Here is a 19399-nt window from a genome sequence, read left to right as displayed (position 1 = left end):
CATTATTCAAGGCTATATCAGTTCATCACAGAACTGTGTTAGCTTTAGGTCATCACTTATGCTAACAAAGTTTATTGATGAACTAATATAGTCCTGGTTCTACACTGACCGGGTTCTACATAAACTTGGTTCCAGATGTAGTTATACACTGCTCTGGTTCTAAACTGACCTGGTCTGGGTGTGACCTGGATCCAAGCAGTTTGACCTGTCGATAGGTGAGTGTGAACTTTAAATAAGGAACCTGATCAGGCCAGCGGTTACTGCGTGTGGCCTGTCCGGGTGTCAGATGGCAGAGTGGCTCAACGGCTCTGGACTACAGACCTCTGCTCAGAGATCAGAGCCCTGAGGGGAGGATTGAGAGAGAGAGAGAGAGAGAGAGAGAGAGAGAGAGAGAGAGAGACTAAGGGATGGAGAATGGGAGAGAGGGAGGGAGGTTGGATCACACATGACCTGCCCCCTGCCAGTCACTTCACTGCTCCATCTACACAGCAATCCTCCACATACCCTGCACCCGTCCTACAGGACACACCACAGACCAGCGCATACAGACAGAGAGACAGACAGACAGAGAGGACAATCAGACCAACAAAGGTAGGGGTCGTACTATTTGACCAGGACGGACAGACAGGAGATAGACGAGTAGAGAGAGGAGAGACAGCACAAGGAGGGAAAGAGCGAACAAGGGCATCTTCTGGTTGTCTTTATGTTCCTGGAGAAAGACACACACTCACAACACGGTAAGTCTCTACACCTTTTATTGAATATCTGAGAATACAGCCTGACTAAGGGTGTCACAATAGAGTGATAACTGTTTGGAATGATCACAGACCAACTGGACTATGTATTTATGCATATTGATCCGTTAATAAATAAAAGCTTGAAGATTCACATGCGCTAAATAAACTGTGATAGCTTTAACAAATTATGTAGAATCTTAACTGGCATGTACAATTGAATTGTAAAATATTATCTATTTAAATTGTAATAATTTCCTATTTAGTTATTTTGAGAATGAAAGTGAATTCAGATAGATGTTATGAATGAGAAGGGAGAGTTTAGGGGGCATCTTGCTGAACGAGGCTGTGGACACTGGAGCTGGGGCTACCTTTCAGTCAAACACCTGGACCACTGGAATATAATGACCCACATATAATAATATTGTTTTATAGTTAGGGTTAGAAGACATCTCCTACTCACTTCTCCTGTCTCCTCCTGTCTCCTCAGAGATGAGCTTGGGAGCAGCATGCATCTTCCTGCGTGGAGGAAAGAACACTGTGAGTACAGCTGTACAATTCTTGTGTCTGTGTTTTTCTCTCTCTCTATGTATGGGTGTCCGTGTACGTGTTTTTTATTTTCTGTTTGTGTGTGTTTGCCTGCTCTTTGAGTGTGTGTTTGTGTGTGTGTGTATTTGTCTGTGTTTGTTTTACAGGATTGGGTAACACTTTATAATAAGGTGCCATAATAAATAGCAAACTAGTCATTACCTAACCCTTTGTTAATATTTGTTAATTGTTACTAAATTATGTATTTGGCACAAGTTAATAGTTTTTTCATCATTAATTAAATATTAGTTGTTTGCATAACCCTAACCCAACCCTAACACACGACCCTAACCCTAACCCACGGCCCTAACCCTAACACACGGCCCTAACCCTAACACACGGCCCTAACCATAACACACGGCCTTAACCCTAACACACGACCCTAACCCTAACCCTAACCAGCGACACTCTGTTGTCAGTGAAAAAAAACGATTAACTTGTGCCAAATATATATTTTAGTAACAATTAACAGATATTAACATAAGGTTAGGTAATGACTAGTTTGCTATTTATTATGGCACCTTATTATAAAGTGTTACCCGGGATTGTATTCCTTTAAAAAGCAGGGCAGCGTGTGTGTGCGTGTGTGTGTTGTGCACAGATGAGTGTGTGTGCGATGGCATGTAGCCGCCAGTGTCAGATGTTAAAACTCTTAATCCCGCCATACTAATGGATTCATCAAGGACAGACATGTTGAATTAGAGTGAGGAAGACCATGTTTTATCCCATGTCAGTCCACACTAGCGTTGCCAGCTGCGACATTAAACACCAAATCTAAATCTAGCCCATTTTAGTACATGCCTTCTCGTTGCACATGCCTAGTCCACTTTAGCCATCAGCAACCATTTGATCCTGTTTCAATCATACAATAGTGTTTTCAAAACCCTTTGCTTTCCATTTTTTGCCGAGTGACACTAGTTGACTCCAGTTCATCCACTTGGTAGAGTGTCTTTGAACTTGTGTGTTTGTGGTGGACAGTAGTGCAAATTAGTGTGGACAGTAGTTAACATCATTGTTGAAACTAGTTCACATCAGTGTGGACAGCAGTGCACATCAGTTTGGACAGTATACGCAGTAGTGTGTGCGTTTGATGAACAGTGAACTGCAGACACATGACAACGTGTCACATCCTGTTTACGAGAGGTTGCACCGTGTGTTGCTGATGTTGTGTTACTTCTCTTCGCTGCCACAGGAGAGAGAGCTGGCTGAAGACGAAATTGAAGGTACATATATCTATACATTATTATCCATGTATTATTTATGTGTGATTAACTTCATATTTGTATTTATTTGTAAGATTTAGTTGGATAGATCAGCCTACCACTGGACTGTACCATCTAGTAGCCTGAGCTACCCATCATACATCTGGTTGGACACTCACTCTCCCACATTAGTTTTAAAAAATAACAATCTCACCTGGAGGTGAAGTAGGGGCCTTTTAAGGCGGTAGATGGTGAGGAACCAAGGCTCAGTATTGGCTTTTTAAGTGATTGCATGTTATTGCAAAATAGGTTTAAGGATTGTCCATGGACGTCAATCTATTCACCATGATACCTTAATCTGCAATCAACAAAGGTTATGAAATGTCAAATACGGATTATTACAAAGTATAATAATTCCTTCCAGCCTAAATGGCCATGTCTATTTGAACCGGATGCCAATCTCCCCTCAAAAGGTTGAATGATAATGATGTGAACTCTTCTTGGGCTTAAGTTATTACATTTTGTATGGCTCTGCCCGACCCTGCTGAATGAGTGAATGACCTATGTGTGTTTTTTTTGTCTGCAGAGCTCCGGGAGGCCTTTAATGAGTTTGACAAGGACAAGGACGGTCTGATCAGCTGTAAGGACCTGGGCAACCTGATGAGGACCATGGGCTATATGCCGACCGAGATGGAACTCATAGAACTCAGCCAGAACATCAACATGAACTGTGAGTCCTCCTCCACCAACACCGCCACCACCACCACCACCTCTTCTACCATCTCCACCACCTCCACTTCTCTTATCACTACAACCCAGCACACCCTCTACCACCACAACCACCACCAACTCAACTAATTATAATAATACAGTGACGCTGATGAGAAGTAAAATCGTTCATCTCTTGTCATCCATGAGTTCTCCTGCACCATGTCATCTCCATGTGTTTTCATGCAATGATGTCATACAGTGAAGGGCCCTCATGCAGTGATGTAGCGCGTCCTCAAGCGGTGATGTCAGGCGGTGATGTCATGTGTGCTGATGCGGTGGTGTGGTGTGTGGTCAGTGGGGGGCCGGGTGGACTTTGAGGACTTTGTGGAGCTCATGGCCCCCAAGCTGCTGGAGGAGACGGCCGGGATGATCGGCATGAAGGAGCTGAAGGACGCCTTCAAAGAGGTCTGTTATACACAGACCGATACCACACATTACCAATACCCCAGGTTATCAATACTCACCATTATCAATACCCCACGTTGTCAATGCTCACCATGAACAATACCCAACATTATCAATACTCAACATTACCAATACCCCACAGCCATGTCTGATGACAATATTTGTTAATACTCTATTCATGCCCACTATTCTATTTAGTTTACAGCTAATATTATAATATTTTTTATTGTATTCTAATTATTTCATGTCCAGTTTGTGTTTTCTTACACTTTTATTTTTATATTGAAATGTTGAAGGAATCTGAGACTCAGGTTCATTACCAGTGAATGCTGCTGTAATTGTTATTGATATGAAAATAAACCATCTTGAACCTTGAATCTACCTCGTGTCCTGGTGTAGTTTGACATGGACGGGGATGGGGAGATTACCACAGAGGAACTGCGCCAGGCGATGACCAAACTGATGGGCGAGCACATGGCCCGCAGCGAGATCGACGCCATCGTCAAGGAGGCTGACGACAACGGAGACGGAACTGTCGACTTCGAAGGTCAGATGACATCGATTAGGAACTGTGATTCAATAATACCAGACGGGAAATTCCGAGAATTTTGTGTTGTTTGGATCAGGAAGAAGTTTTGGTTCTATTGTTCTCCCTTTGCATCTCTTTTCATATTATTCTACTGTTCTGCACTTGCCACACAACCCAAAATTGCAGTCTGGGATCAATAAAGCACCATCTTGTCTTAACTTCCTGTTTGGACCTTCTTGTTTTGGTGCGAGATCCTCTGACTTCTCTCCTCTCTTCTCCAGAGTTTGTCCAGATGATGTCCCGCCAGTAGGACACCAGAAGACAGAAGAACCCTCAATCATCTAAACGTCCTCTGAGCTGCTGATGAACCACACAGTTTGCCACAGCTCGCCTTCTCACACGCGCTTCCTCGTTCACTCACTCACTCAATCACATTCACAGACACAGACACAGACACAGACACAGACAGACACACAGACACACAGACAGACAGACAGACAGACAGACAGACAGACAGACACACACACACTTCTCAGGAGAGTTATCACACCTCTTGCTGATCTACGTGTATTTATTGTTATCTCATGTATTCCTTAATATTGTATTCGATACTAAGAATTGATTGTACATTGACATATCTATTCATATTCAACCGTAAGGGAAGGTTTTAACTTTTGAACTCCTGTAGCTATGCAATTTTTTTGTAAAGGGGGAATGTAAAAGCTCTTGTTATGATTCATCATATGATTTGTAAACTGTACATTGAAAAATGAAAGATTTGTTTTGTAGATTTTCTCAGATGGTATGCATTTATTCCTGATTAAATTATTCAAATTTAAAACACTTGGATCACAATGTCATGTTCAACACGATGGCATCACACAACACCTCTGGTGACATCACACCTCCTCAGGTGACATCACTCAGAGTAAGGCCCCGTCCACACGGAAACGATTTTTTGGTGAAAACGCAAAAGTCTTGTGCGTTTGGGCCGACCATCCAGACGGATCCGGCGTTTTCTGTGCCCGAAAACACACTTTTTTGAAACCAGGTCCGAGGTTGAAAAGGAGAAAAACTGCCCTATGCATTTTCGTGTTAGGATTCGTGTGGACGCCATATACGCAAACGATAATGTTATCGCCGTTACGTTAGATTTCCGTCTAATTTGTTTTGTTTGATTTGATTTGTATTATTCGTGTGGCTTTCTTTGTATGCAAAAAAAGAAATCGGGTCGTATGATATCACACAACCTCAGATGATGACGTTTAAAACCTCTGCACTAGGCTGGACAGACAGACAGACGTTGAAGAGCAGCCATCAGATTATATCACGTGGTTTCAGTAAGGTCCTCTCTGACCCCTAGATCCTTGCAACATTTAGGCTGTTTTAATCTATGAAAACAAACTCTCCTCCAAACAAACAAGCCTGCCCACACCAGCTGTGAACCCCCCCCCCCCCCCCCAATACATAGTAAATAGATAGTACAACCCCCACTATGACTACGACTGCTGTCCTCACTTCTACAGACTACTACAAAGAGATTTAATTCAGAACGTTGTCCCATTACTATATAAAGGACTTTATAACTTTGTTATATTAGTGAATTAAAGTACTTTATAACTTTGTAATATTAGTTTAGGACAGTACTTTATAACTTTATGTTATATTAGTGAAGAACGCTACTTCATAACTTTGTTATATTAGTGAAGGACAACAGTGCCCCATAACTTTATATTATATTAGTGAAGGACAACTGTGCCCCATAACTTAATGTTTCATAATCTTTAATCCCAGTGGCTACAGATGGCCACATGCAGATGGACTCAGATTTCCCAAAATAATCAAATCTCTGATGATGTTTTCAGGTACATAGCGTGACCAACACAAAAACACACAACCACAACAACAACCACACACAACCACAACAACAACCACACACACACACACACACACACACACGGTTATATGACCAAACAGGCATCACTTCAAGTTGCAAATAGGAGTCTGAAGGATCAATTAGAAGTGAGATTGCTGAGTAACCGCGGTGACCATATAATACCCTATAATGCCCCGCACATCTGTCTCTCCGCAGGGGGCCTGTCCAGCTGTTTTATAAGTAAATTGTGATTATGTTTATTGCGCATAGGTGTTTGTGTGTGTGTGTGTGTTTCTGTATGTGTGACAGTGCCTGTGTGTGTGTGCCTGTGTGTGTGTGTGTGTGTTTGTGTGTGCGTGTGTGCGCTAGCAGAGTGATGTAATATTTTGTTTGGCCTAAATTGGTCCTGATCCTTTGACATGAGTCCACTCCACATTAATCCAAATTAATCTGATTCACCTCTGTCTGTCTGTCTGTCTGTCCGTCTGAAAAATCTAAATTGATCTATGTATCCATTTATCATAGGTTTTTTCACTTAGAAGCATATAACATATAGTTATTACAATTAACTGTAAACACATTTATATGTTTATATATTGAATGATTAATGTTTAAAAAAATGAATTAGCTTTTTGGGTTTTAAGTATATATTCTCTCATTTCATATGTTTAATATCCAGTAATGTAAAGGCATTCCATGCATTTATGTAAATGTATAAGACATGTATCGGCCTGCTTTACAGGTGTTTCTGATAACCATGCTGGTTTGCAGGAAAACCTTTATGTTGCTTGGCAACAGCCCAGTCCCAGGCCAGTTGCAGAATGGTTTCTGTGAGCCAAATACATTGTTTAATGAATAAAATATAATCTGTTGTCTCTTAATCGAGTTCTGAGAGTGCTTTAATACTAAAAATAGTCAAGGCTGTGATCAAATTCAACGTATATCAATAACAACCGTGCTGACCTCCAGAATAACCTCACTCGCTCTTGTGTGATACGGCTTAAATGAGGACAGCATAGAAGTCGCAGTTGCTTATTTTGTCCCCTGTCGTACGCCGTCGTCTCGTAACGGTTGCGCGCGCATCCTAAGGTGGTCGACAGCAGCATGTCTTCCAAAACAAAACATTCTACTTCTGATTACTCATGCATGAGTTAAAATATATCCACCTGTGACAATATATTCGGACTGCAAGGTATGCAAGTAAGAAAATAATGTCAGTGGTTATTTTGTGGATACATACTTATAACGACCCGTACAGCTGTGCAACTTGTGTCACTAACATATTGCAATGCGTTGAATTCCCAATATAACTGGTCCTTTTATCGCCGTTATAATGAAATAATGTTTGCCATTCCTCAACAGCTGCGTGTGTTGTTTGTCAGGTGTCTGCAGTGACCAAACTTTTTCTAATGCGCAATGCATGCTATTTATATTATGATAGTTTAAACGTTTGAAGGGTTTGTTTGTTACCCGGTAAACAGACAGTTCGTTTGAACATTGGAATTGCGATCAGTGTTTGATTTAGTGCTGAATTCATCTTAGCCTCTTCTGTCGGATCTTATTTTTGTTATGTCGTTTGTTAAAATGCTTTGTTTATTTCTCATGTCGTTGACATGCCGTCTGTTTATTTGACAGGTTATGTTCATGTGGTCTCGGCTGAGGACTACTTCTAGACTCTTGGCGTTTCTGCGTATCAGCAGAGCTCAGACCAGCAAGGAGATTCTGTCACTCACCTGTCACTCCTCCTCCTCCTCTTCTCCCTACTCCTGCTCCTCCAGCCTCCATCCCTCGGTCCATCAGCCTCTCTTCTCTCGCTTCCTCTCTACTCCCCCTTCCCCCTCCCCTCTAATGGAGCTAAAGAAGGTTCTAGAAGTGCTGGAGCAGTTCGCTCCCCTCTCACTGGCCGAGCCATGGGACAACGTGGGCCTACTAGTGGAACCCAGCCGGCCTAGGCCAATCAGCAACATCCTGCTGACCAACGACCTCACCGAGGCTGTGATGGACGAGGCCGAGGCCCTGTCCTGTGACCTCATTGTGTCGTATCACCCGCCGCTCTTCCAGCCAATCAAACGACTGGTCCAGAGGGAATGGAAGCAGCGATTGGCCGTGCGTGCGCTGGAGGGCGGGATCGCCATCTTCTCCCCCCACACCTCCTGGGACAGCGTCCGGGGCGGGGTCAATGACTGGCTGGTGGCCGGGCTGGGTAAGAAAGTCACATGGGGTTCCCTAGAGGGGAACTGGGTTTGCTTAGGTCATGTGGCCCCCCATGTTTAATGAGGTCCGGTTCTGAAGACATTTGACACTGACCCCCCTACCCCGAGTCTGACATGAAGTACTCTCGCTCTCTCTGTCTCTGTCTCTCTCTCCCTCTCTCTCTCCCTCCCAGGTAGTGGCCAGGTGAGTGTGCTAAGCCAGGCCCTCGCTAGCGGCCCCTGCAGGTTCAAGCTGGAGTTCAAAGTGAGGAACGCCGAAGAACTTCAGCCAATCACAGAGCAGCTGAAGAAAGAGGACAGCAGGACTACGCTGACACACTCTGTCAACAGGTGGCGACTTAATCTGTGATCTGTGAGCTGTGATTGTGATTCATTGGTGTCATCTGTTCTATTGGTTGTGTCTGATCTGTTGCTTGTGTCTGGTCTAGCTGCGAGGCTGAAGGATTAGTGGCTAGTGTACTCTGTAGTGACACAGCGCTGCCCTCTGCTGTCCAGACGCTGCTACAACACGGAGTCGCCAGCCAGGCACTTGCCATACTAAAGACTGAGCAGGTACAGACAAAAATACAGTGCAGCTCTGACCCATTGTCGAGTGGGATGTGTCACTTGGGACTCATGTCGAAATTGATGGTTTACTTTTATATCATTCGATTGAACGCCACCAAGGTCAGGAGTTGAGATCTACTGCACTAGAGGACCGTAGGGTTGTGTTTGTTCCCTTACTGTGACCTTCACACCTGATGATTATTGACCTTTGACCTCCGGCCAGCCCCCCCTCCCAGGTCACGGACAGGGCCGACTCATCGTCCTGGACCAGTCTGTAACCGTGGCCACGGCCGTGGAGAAGATGAAGTCTCACCTGGGCATGAAGCATCTGAGACTAGCCCTGGGCTCTGGACACACACTGGGTGAGACAGACAGACAGGCAGGCAGGCAGGCAGGCAGCCGTGTACCATCCAATACATCATGTGGCGTGTGTAAGGTAACGTGTGTGTGTGTGTGTGTGTGTGTGTGTGTGTGTGTGTGTGTGTGTGTGTGTGTGTGTGTGTGTGTGTGTGTGTGTGTGTGTGTGTGTGTGTGTGTGTATAGAGTCCACAGTGAGCCGTGCTGCGGGGTGTGCTGGTTCCGGGGCGTCCGTTTTGAAGGGCGTCCGTGCCGACCTCTATGTCACAGGTAGGAGGCGGGACTTCCTGTTCTCTATTACTATACATGAACTCATCTGAGATATCCGAGAACCTAGTAGAACAACTCTGTCCCCCCCGCACCCCCCCAGGAGAGATGTCCCACCATGAGGTCCTGGATGCGGTTGCCAGTGGAGCCAGCGTCATCCTCAGTGACCATAGCAACAGCGAGCGTGGCTTCCTGGCCGTGGTCAAGGAGAAGCTGGGCACGCGCCTGCCGGACTCCGTCACCGTGGTGATCTCCAAGGCGGACAGGGACCCCCTGGAGGTGGTCTGACCGTAGATGGTTACCGTGGTGATGATGATGTGACCATGGCGATTAGGTTCTGCTGGTGGACATCAAGACCCCCAGGGATACCTCAAGAATAACAACAATATCAACAACAACAATAAAAAGTCCTCCATGTACATGCTGTCAGATAATAAACGGTTGCTTATCCATGTTATGCATCTTTATTGCGTTATTGTGCCATCCTAGAGATATGTATTATGAATGATTTGTATCGATTAAAGATATAAAGATATTTAATGGATATTATTCAATATTTATTGATTTAAGGTTAAAAATATATATATATTCTACTCCATTTGGGATAGATGTGGTCACTCCAGACAGCGGCCTTTATTGGCTAGAGAGCTGTCTCTATGTACAGAAAGTTTCTGGAGAATGAGGATTCTTTGATGGCTCTACTTGATAAGAGTTACTTTATTAATCCCAGATGGGAAAATATCTGGGTAATGAATCCCATGGCTGGTGTTTACTGTGACCAGTGAACCTGGCTAGAGACATTAAGGTCGAATGAGCTTTAGATAAACCTTAAAGCTCCGTCCTCATCATCCTGTGTGACCGGTAAGAAACATTTCTGAAGAAAAAAGTGGTCTGGGCAACCATGTGGAGAGGGTTTGAAATAAAAAATTTGCTGTGGATGAACCTGCTGAAAAATGCTGCAAAAAGAGCTTGAATGGCCCGAAAACGTTTAACCCTAAAGCATCGTGTTAACATTTATCCAACGCAGTAATGCCGTGGCCTGAGAGCAGATTATATAGTTTGTCGACCGGCGCGACCTTAAGTCCTCTTAGAGCTGAGCAAAACTTCATCAGACCACTTAGCACCTGGATGCTACACTCTGAGGTCCGCCCTGCAGCCAAAGACCACCCTCCCCTCCCCCCTTTTCTCCCCTATCCTGTCCTCAGCCTCACTTCGAAGTCCTTGTGAATAAAAGTGTCTGCTAAATGGCACAATGTCCCCTACCCTTCTCCTCTCTCCTCCACTCTCTTCCTTTCTCTTCTGCCTTTCTCTCCTCTCCTTTATCCCTCCCATTCTCCTTCTCCCCTCTCCCTCCCCCCTATCTCCTATGCTCCTCTCCCCTCTCCTTCCTCATCTCCTCCTCTCTCTCTTCTCTCCAGGAGGAACCAAAAGGCGCTACGGTCTCCATCATCAGCCATTACAGTTCTGTTGCTGCTGACACTTCTGACACACACCTGTCCTCCATAAACACATTACAGGGCTCCCGACACCCCCCCTCACACCTCCACTTCCCCTCTCCTGCGGGCTCCCTTTCAACAGGCCCCCCGGACCCCCCCCACACACACGCCCTGTATAAACACGCGCCCACAGAAGGAGCATTAGGAGCCAAACATCACCACCTCCTCCGTGCGTTAGGCCCAGCTGGCTGAAGGGAGGTCTGGAGGTCACCAGGTACATTTGGCTCCTTCTCCCCCTCCTTCTCAGTCACACACACTTAAGGTTGAATTATCCTCCTTGTTGATGAGCAGACAACCCTTAGAATCACAGACCCACAGCATACCAATGGCAGCCACACACGCACACACACACACGCACACACACACACGCACACACACACACACACACACACGCACACACGCACGCGCACACACACACACACGCACACACACATACACGCACACACACACACACACACACACACACACACACGCACACACGCACTCACACACACGCACACACACACACACACACACACACACACACACACACACACACACACACACACACACACACACACACACACACACACACACACAGAAGCAGTGGAGAATCTTCAAGAAGGTGCTGCTAGGCTGAGGTTTCTAGAAGAGATTTTCATGAGGAACTTTCGGGTCAACATACAATCACATCCGTCTATTGGTCGTTCTGAACCGGAATAACTTCCTCCAGACAGGAGTGACCAAACGGGTCCTTAAAGTCCCCCACTGAGACCAAGGGGGTCCTAGGGTGCACACAAACACACACACATTCTCAAACACACCCTCATACATTATGAGGGTTATTAGTCTGTCTAGTCAAAATAAAAACATTTCCACTAAGGTGTTTCAGAGAATTTCCACCTCCAAGTACAAAACCTCAATATCATAGATATAAATCCTCTACATTCTGAACATGAAACATCAACATTATACAACCTCTACGTTTTTAATACAAAACAAACCTCTCATGCTCAGTAGTTTATGGGATGTGTCAACCCTGAAGAAGAATATTCAGACAGAGATAGGAGTGATTAAAGTCTAGCTCAAAGTCTTTAAATATCTGAACAGTTCTTGAGGTCTGGTTTAAAGTCTTTTAATATCTGTAAACTATGAACTTTGAGTAAAGTCTGGTTTAAAGTCTTTTAATATGTGTAAAATATTAACAGTGAGTAAAGTTTGGGGAATCGTGTTTTAATACCTGTGATTATGAAAATTAATCGTATAGGCAGGGGTTCTCAGTGTTTTATAGACCCACCTGTCAGGTACCTTTGGCCCCGGACCCACTAAATATTCTGGTTTCTAAAATAGAGAAGAGAAGTGTCAGAGAAGTGGGATCATTTCACAATGTCTCTGGATATTTTTCCTCGATACAGTCTTCACCTTGTCTTCAAACATACAGATTAAAATGTAATGTAATATTATATAAAATTACTTGAAATTAAGTATTTTTTGTAATATAAAGTAATAAAAAGGAAAGTAATTTGATATTAAGTAACATCTATTTAGCATATATTACTTTATATTATATAAATTAATGTAATCCTATATTTCTTAACTAGGGGGAATATAAGTAATATAATATAATGCATAATAACTCTATACATCTCTAAATATAGTTAGATATATCTATATCTAACTATATTTTTTACCTTGGTTTGTGTGTGTGTGTGTGTGTGTGTGTGTGTGTGTGTGTGTGTGTGTGTGTGTGTGTGTGTGTGTGTGTGTGTGTTATGGGTCGGGGCTGCAGCAACATGAGGCTGCAGAGTCATGTGTGAATTTGGGGGCCCATTTGGCCCTATGTGTGAAGGACCCCCACACCTATATAACCCACTGACCCACTCCCACACACATTCAGACACACAGAGACACACAGCGACCAGGACAGAGAGAGAGACAGATAGGGGTGGATAGAGAAGACGTTATAGATAGAAGTGGAGGGAGAGCCAGAGCTCCATAAGTAGGGACAAAGGAGGAAGTCAGAAACACGTGCCGGATCAGAGGAACCATGCTGAGCATTGAGAGGTACCCCAGTCTGGCCCCGGGGCCCCAGAGACTGGCTGACTGCTACTACAGAGGTGAGAGAGAGAGAGCAACAGGGCCAAAGTGAGAGAGAGATTGTGTGTTGTGAGTGTGCTAGATAGAGTATGTATAACTGCGTGAGTGAGTGAGTGTGAGAGAGGCAAAATAAAAAGTGTGTGTGAGTTAGAGAGAAAGTGTTCGTTATATAGTGTGTGTGTGCGTGTGCTGTGTTTGTGCATGCGTGTGTGCGTGCATGCGTGTGTGTGTGCGTGTTTGTGTGTGCGTGAGCACCCGTTTCTGTGAGGCAGAGCAGGACAGAGAAAGTGTGTGTGTGTGTGCGCGGCGTTTTATAAATGTTATTATTTTGATATATTCAGTACGTGGATTACCGCTGTATGCTAGCAGATTCAGGGTTCAGATGAGTTTGACATGGTTTCCCAATTCTTTTCGAAATGTTTGATAGTCTCTCTGGGGTCGCCACACACACTGCTGTGTCCCAATGGACTCCTGAGGGCCCCTACATTGGCCCCTGAAAAATACACAAAATATATTGAATAGGCTGAATGTGCATATTTGGTGATTCTTCAATGAAATATATTATTAGGATCGCAATCTTAAAATACTTTTATATAGTTTCAAAGATTCAAAAGTTTTTATTTGTCACATACTCATACAGGATTTGCAGTCAAATGTTTGTGTGACATACTCTGTATTTCTGTGCTTGAAATATAAATGAAATATAAATGAAATAAATACAATAGAATAAAATATTCTGTAGATAGATTTTTATCAGAAATTAATATTATAAATAGGGATATAAAGTTTACATAACTTATGTGTTTGGAGGGAATAGGAAACTATGTAGGGAACAGGGAGTAAGGGAACGAGTGAGCCAAATGGACCACGGCTGGAGTCTGACCACCGGCTGTGTCCCCCCTACAGAGAGAGAGGCCCCGCCCCCGGTGGGCCTGTTTCCTACCTCCTGTGACATGGCAGCAAGAGCTCCGCCCCCGAGGTCCCTGGCCCTGCCTCCCGTACCCACGGAGACCTCCAGCAAGGAGCAGGTGAAGATGGAGCTGGAGAACGCGTCGCTATGGAAACAGTTCAGCACCGTCGGCACGGAGATGATCATCACCAAGAAGGGCAGGTGAGTTCAACACACAGAATGCACCTGGGCACACAGGTGTACACGCCTGGATGATATGGTAGAAGCTTTGCTCGCCCAATCAGAAGCATGCTCACCTTTCCTCTCTCCTCCCCCTTCGGCTCCTCCCCCTCTCCTCTCCCCTTGGCTCCTCTCCCTCTCCTCTCCCCTTGGCCCCTCCCCTCTCTGCTCCTCCTCTCTCCTCCCCCCTCCCCTCCTCCCTCTCTCCTTCTCCCCCCTCCTCCCTCTCTCCTCCCCCCTCCCCTCCTCCCTCTCTCCTTCTCCCCCCTCCTCCCTCTCTCCTCCCCCCTCCCCTCCTCCCTCTCTCCTTCTCCCCCCTCCTCCCCTCTCCTCCCCCCTCCCCTCCTCCCCTCCTCCCTCTCTCCTCCCCCCTCCCCTCCTCCCTCTCTCCTCCCCCCCCCCCCCCCTCCCCCCTCCCCCGTCCAGGCGGATGTTTCCGGGGCTGAGCGTGAAGCTGTCCGGTCTGAACCCCGCTCTACGCTACATCCTGCTGCTGGACATCATCCCGCTGGACGGCTCCCGCTACCGTTTCCAAGGCGACGCGTGGCAGACGGTGGGCGAGGCGGAGGCCCGGCTGCCCGACCGGGTGTTCATCCACCCCGACTCCCCCGCCACCGGGGCCCACTGGCTGGGCCGCAGCATCACCTTCCACCGCGCCAAGCTGACCAATCACACGCTGGACTCACAGGGACACGTACGTACCGGCGCTCTGATTGGCTAGGGACACGTACGTACCAGATCTCTGATTGGCTAGGGACATGTCTGTACCAGCTCTATGATTGGTTAGGGACATGTGCGTTCCAAGCTCTCTGATTGGTTATGCACATGAGCATACCCAGCTCTCTCATTGGCTAGGGACATGTGCGTACCCAGCTCTCTCATTGGCTAGGGACGCCTGCATACCCGCACTCTGATTGGGTGTTTTCGTGTTTGCACATATATATATATATATATATATATTCATGTTTGCTTGTGTATGTGTTAATAGCAGTGTATTTATCCCTTTGTTTAATGTGTGTGTGTATCTATACCATCATGTGTTTGTACTAACCCCAGTGTGTGTCCTGTTCTCTCTCCAGATCATCCTCCACTCGCTCCACCGCTACCAGCCGCGCCTCCACATCATGGAGGCGCGGGACATGCTGCGCTGGGGCGGCGCCCAGCACTCCTTCACCTTCCCCGAGACCCAGTTCCTCACCGTCACCGCCTACCAGAACCCCCGGGTAACACACACATACACACGCGCACGCACGCGCACACAAACGCACACACACACACGCTTACCCTTTAACCCCCTAACCATCTCAACCTCCCCTCACTCTCTCACCCCCGAACCTTCTCATCCTCTCACCTCCCCTCAGCCCCCTTACCCTCTCACCCTCTCATCCCCTAACCTTCTCACCCTATCACCTCCCCTCACCCTCTGACCCTATCACCCCCTAACCTTCTCACTCCCTCACCCTCTCACCTCCTCTCCCGCTCACCCCCTCATCACATAACTGTCACCGTATCACCCCCTACCATTCTCACCCTCTCACCCCCTCATCCCATAACCCTCACCGTCTCACCCCCTAACCTTCTCAACATCTCACCTCCTCTCCCCCTCCCCTAGATCACTGAGCTGAAGATCAGGTCCAACCCCTTTGCAAAAGGCTTCAGAGAGGATGGAAGGAACTGCAAAAAGTAACACACACACAAAACTATATATCATGCACCAACACACACACACACCAAACCATATGACACACACAAACACACACACACAAACACACACACACACACACACACACACACACACACACTCACACATTAACAGACATTTTTGTTTCCCACAGACAGAGAGACGCACGTCAGAAACGCAAGATGACAGAACCCCTGGATCTGGGTACGTAGAAATATTAGTGAATAAATGAATAAATATATAGAAACTCTTTTCTGAAGCACAACCCTATACCAACTCTTTATTAAGGCAATAGTACTTACTCTTTATTTAGGCAGTAGTACTAGCTCCATGCAAACTGTATATCAAGGCAGTAAAACCATCTCTATAATAACTCTATATTATGTCAATAGTACCTACTCTCTGTGGTGTGTTTCTCAGATGGCTCCGAGCCCAGTGAGCCCTCCAGGGACCTGCAAGGCCTGGTTCTGGCCACGCTGCCCCAGCTGCAGGAGTCGTCCTGTGGGTTCAGAGACGAGGACCCGCCCCAGGTCCCGGAGCAGCACCTAGACCTGGGCCACTCCTTCATCACCTCACACATCAACGACATGGCCGCCAGCCTGGCCAATGAGATGCAGGACACTGCGGGAAGTCACGTGTCGGACCAGATGATTGACAGGTTCGTTAGAGACATGATAAGTAATAATAATTAGGAAATGCTTTTCCTACAGAAAAATGCAGTTTTAATAAAATAAAATATGTTTTTAATGAAGCCAGAGAGTTTAAGACGTGAAGAAATGTTGAATGGCTTGAGTTAAAAGGCACTGCTTAAATTCAAGTTAAAAGGCACATAAAGTGCTTGACATAGTGAGTGTGCGGGATACGACACCTTATCCACTACCAATGTTCATCCTATTTCCCACCTGGGTGATGCAGCGGTTATTAGTCATAGAGCAAGGTGTGAGTTAGCGATACAGCTAGCTGTGAGTTAGCGATACAGCTAGCTTTGTATTAAAGGTACAGCTAGCTGTGAGTTAAAGGTACAGCTAGCTGCGTGTTAGCATGCAGCTAGCTGTGTGTTAGCAGGTTAGGTAGCTGTGTGTTGTTAGCGGTACAGCTAGCGTCAACAGCTTACGGTGTGTTTTCTCTTCTCCAGGTCTGAAACCTCCTATGAGCCAGAGTTCATGTCCGCTCCTCCACCTCCCTCATCCTACACCTCTCTCCCTGACGGATCTGACACCACTATCTCTGCTGGGGAGTACCCCTGCCTGCTCTCCTCCTACCCAGACCTCACTCCCCCTCCCTCTGCCACCTCCTCCCCCCTCCCCCTGCTCCCTACATCCCCCCCGGCCTACCCCTCCCTGACCCCGGATGACCCCCGGGGGTTCAGTCCCCACACCCCGCCCGACGCCCCCTACCCCCCCACCCAGCTCACCCCTCCCACCCAGGACCACGCCTCCCCCACTGTCTTCAACTACCCTCCACAAGAGGCCACGCCCACCCACGACCCTACGGCTCCGCCTCACTCGGGCGTGCTGGTCAACGCACCGAGCGCGCCCACCGCGTTCCCCTTCCCCCCTCTGAATCAGCCCCAGATCACCTCCTACAGCCCCGCCCCCCCTCTCAACCAATCACAGCTCTCGTTAGCACCCACCCCCAGCCTTAACCAGACCCAAGCCCCTCCTTTCTACCCTGCTCCAACTCTCAACCAATCCCAGTTCTCCTACCCGCCTCTGAACCAACCACAACTGTCCTCCTTCCCACTAAACCAATCACAACTCTCCTACCCCCCTCTGAACCAATCCCAGCTTTCCCTAGCCCAAGCTCCTCCTCTAAATCAATCCCAGTTCACCTACCCCTCCGCTCCTCCTCTTAACCAATCACAACTGTCCTCCTTCCCTCTAAACCAATCCCAGCTCTCCTCCTTCACACACAGCTTCCCCTCCCCCTCCTTCAACCACCCCTCCTTCCAGAGTAACTCCTGCTTCTCCTCCCACCTCCCTCCCCCCTCCTTGGGCTTCCCCTCCCCCCACCTCCCCCCGTCCTCCCACCTCCCTGGCCAGGGTCAGACCCCCTCCCCCTTCTTCTCCTCCCCTGCCGAGCTCCACCCCAGCTCCTCCTACCTGCCGGACATGATGCTGCACCACCCTGGCCTCTCCTCCGTCTCCCAGGGCCCCAGCCTCTACTCCTCCTTCCCCTCCTACCCGCTCCGGCTGTGTCCGGATCCCCGCTCCTCCATGCCCGTTCCCCTCAGGCACGTCTACAGACAGCCCCAGCCTCCCCAGGGGTCCTACCTGGACATGGGCCCCCGTGCCGCCTACTGAGCATGTGCAGACCGGATCGTGGTTAGGGAGACGATGAAGGTATCGTGTTACCATTGATGAGTTAACTCTGGACGTTTGATAGCGCTTTTAGAAGTTTTGGCTTCAGTACGGGTCGCAGTCGTAGCGGCTGCATTACCGACGATGTCATGAAGAAAGCCAGATGATGTCATGAATACAGGCTGTTCATGTTATGAATATGTTAGGAATATATCATGGAAACAGAGTGATGATGTCATAAGGAGACTGATCGAAAACGTGGTGATGACGTCATAATTTGTATACAAATGTGTAAATAGATGTTTTCTTGGATGTGTTTTTTTTTTACAAAGCTCACGGTATGATGAAAAATAAAAATGTTTGAAAAGTATGTTTGTCTTTCTATACATCAGAAGATTATGGATCACGTTGTATGTCCGGAACCAATTCACAACCACCTTACAAATGTGTGTACAAAACCCTCATCACACTCAATGTTCCATATAGCCATCAGGCCTATGATCCTAGCTGGCTGTAGGCTGGGAATGGTAGCGGTCTGTCCAGCTGTGACCTGACTGCGCTCCAGATAAAACAAGACCAGAGGTTAATGATTGGTCCTGGTGCTTCTCAAAGTCCAGCAGATAAACCCTCAGGCTCAAGTGAACCCGAGAAATTAAAACTTTTTCATTTAAAACCCGTCGGTTTGCTCACAGATTATTTCTCAATTAAATAATAGGGACAAATAAAATGAGTTTGATTATTAATAATCATAAAAAAAATAAGATATTATTATCTGTTTATGGTTAGCTTACTGGAACTACTCTAGCACTGACTGTAAGACCACTGCACAGATCAAGCCAGTGGTGGAGCCGGTGTTTGTTGAGCACTGGACACTGATTAATCCACGCTAACGCATAGATCCTCCACCACGAGAACCAGCACTCCTGCACAGACACACTGCCCCTGCTGCTGCCCCAGGACCCATCTCCCCTGGACCCACATGTTCTGGTCCGGAACATCAACTCGCCGCCACTCAAACTGAACAGGTAAGAACTCTCGTTCACAGCTGTGGATAAACTCTAGCTGAACAACTACTGTCTGTCTTTGTGAGACAGACAGTAGTTGTGTGAGTGAGTTGTGTGAGTGAGTGCGACAGTAAGTGTGCGTGTGTCTGTCTGAGTGAGGGGGTGAGCGTGTGTTTGACTGCACATATGGTCGGATGTATATGAACATACATCCTACCGTGACTG

The 19399-nt window shown here is 46.8% G+C and overlaps 2 protein-coding genes across 3 annotated transcripts; both read left to right on the top strand.

Annotated features, from left to right (window-relative positions):
- The first annotated feature begins 2477 nt into the window (after positions 1 to 2477).
- Positions 2478 to 4983, top strand: cabp5a (calcium binding protein 5a). The gene is made up of 5 exons (XM_079756547.1): positions 2478 to 2545; positions 3111 to 3254; positions 3591 to 3700; positions 4100 to 4247; positions 4511 to 4983. The coding sequence occupies exons 1-5, from the start codon at positions 2485 to 2487 to the stop codon at positions 4537 to 4539; spliced, it is 492 nt and encodes a 163-aa protein (XP_079612673.1). The 5' UTR covers positions 2478 to 2484; the 3' UTR covers positions 4540 to 4983.
- A 2198-nt stretch (positions 4984 to 7181) lies between these two features.
- On the top strand, positions 7182 to 9920 carry nif3l1 (NIF3 NGG1 interacting factor 3-like 1). 2 transcript variants are annotated; one of them, XM_079756545.1, is made up of 7 exons: positions 7182 to 7297; positions 7884 to 8308; positions 8492 to 8648; positions 8747 to 8870; positions 9088 to 9226; positions 9408 to 9491; positions 9592 to 9920. In XM_079756545.1, the coding sequence occupies exons 2-7, from the start codon at positions 7954 to 7956 to the stop codon at positions 9774 to 9776; spliced, it is 1044 nt and encodes a 347-aa protein (XP_079612671.1). In that variant the 5' UTR covers positions 7182 to 7297; positions 7884 to 7953; the 3' UTR covers positions 9777 to 9920. The 2 variants fall into 2 exon arrangements, with proteins under 2 accessions (XP_079612671.1, XP_079612670.1); XM_079756544.1 differs by having other exon boundaries at positions 7741 to 8308.
- The last annotated feature ends 9479 nt before the right edge of the window (positions 9921 to 19399 follow it).

Source organism: Pollachius pollachius (genome assembly GCF_949987615.1).
Source record: "Pollachius pollachius genome assembly, chromosome: 19".
Classification (NCBI taxonomy): domain Eukaryota; kingdom Metazoa; phylum Chordata; class Actinopteri; order Gadiformes; family Gadidae; genus Pollachius; species Pollachius pollachius.
This window is presented reverse-complemented; position numbering and strand designations above follow the sequence as displayed.

Bases quoted from the DNA above. Each gene is read 5' to 3' on its own strand.
- cabp5a (XM_079756547.1), top strand. From the start codon at position 2,485: ATGTTGTGTTACTTCTCTTCGCTGCCACAGGAGAGAGAGCTGGCTGAA. The intron at 2,546-3,110 runs GTACATATATCT...TTTTGTCTGCAG, and splicing joins GGCTGAAGACGAAATTGAAG to AGCTCCGGGAGGCCTTTAAT. The intron at 3,255-3,590 runs GTGAGTCCTCCT...GTGTGTGGTCAG, and splicing joins CCAGAACATCAACATGAACT to TGGGGGGCCGGGTGGACTTT.
- nif3l1 (XM_079756544.1), top strand. From the start codon at position 7,744: ATGTTCATGTGGTCTCGGCTGAGGACTACTTCTAGACTCTTGGCGTTT. The intron at 8,649-8,746 runs GTGGCGACTTAA...TGTCTGGTCTAG, and splicing joins CTGACACACTCTGTCAACAG to CTGCGAGGCTGAAGGATTAG. The intron at 9,227-9,407 runs GTGAGACAGACA...GTGTGTGTATAG, and splicing joins GGGCTCTGGACACACACTGG to AGTCCACAGTGAGCCGTGCT.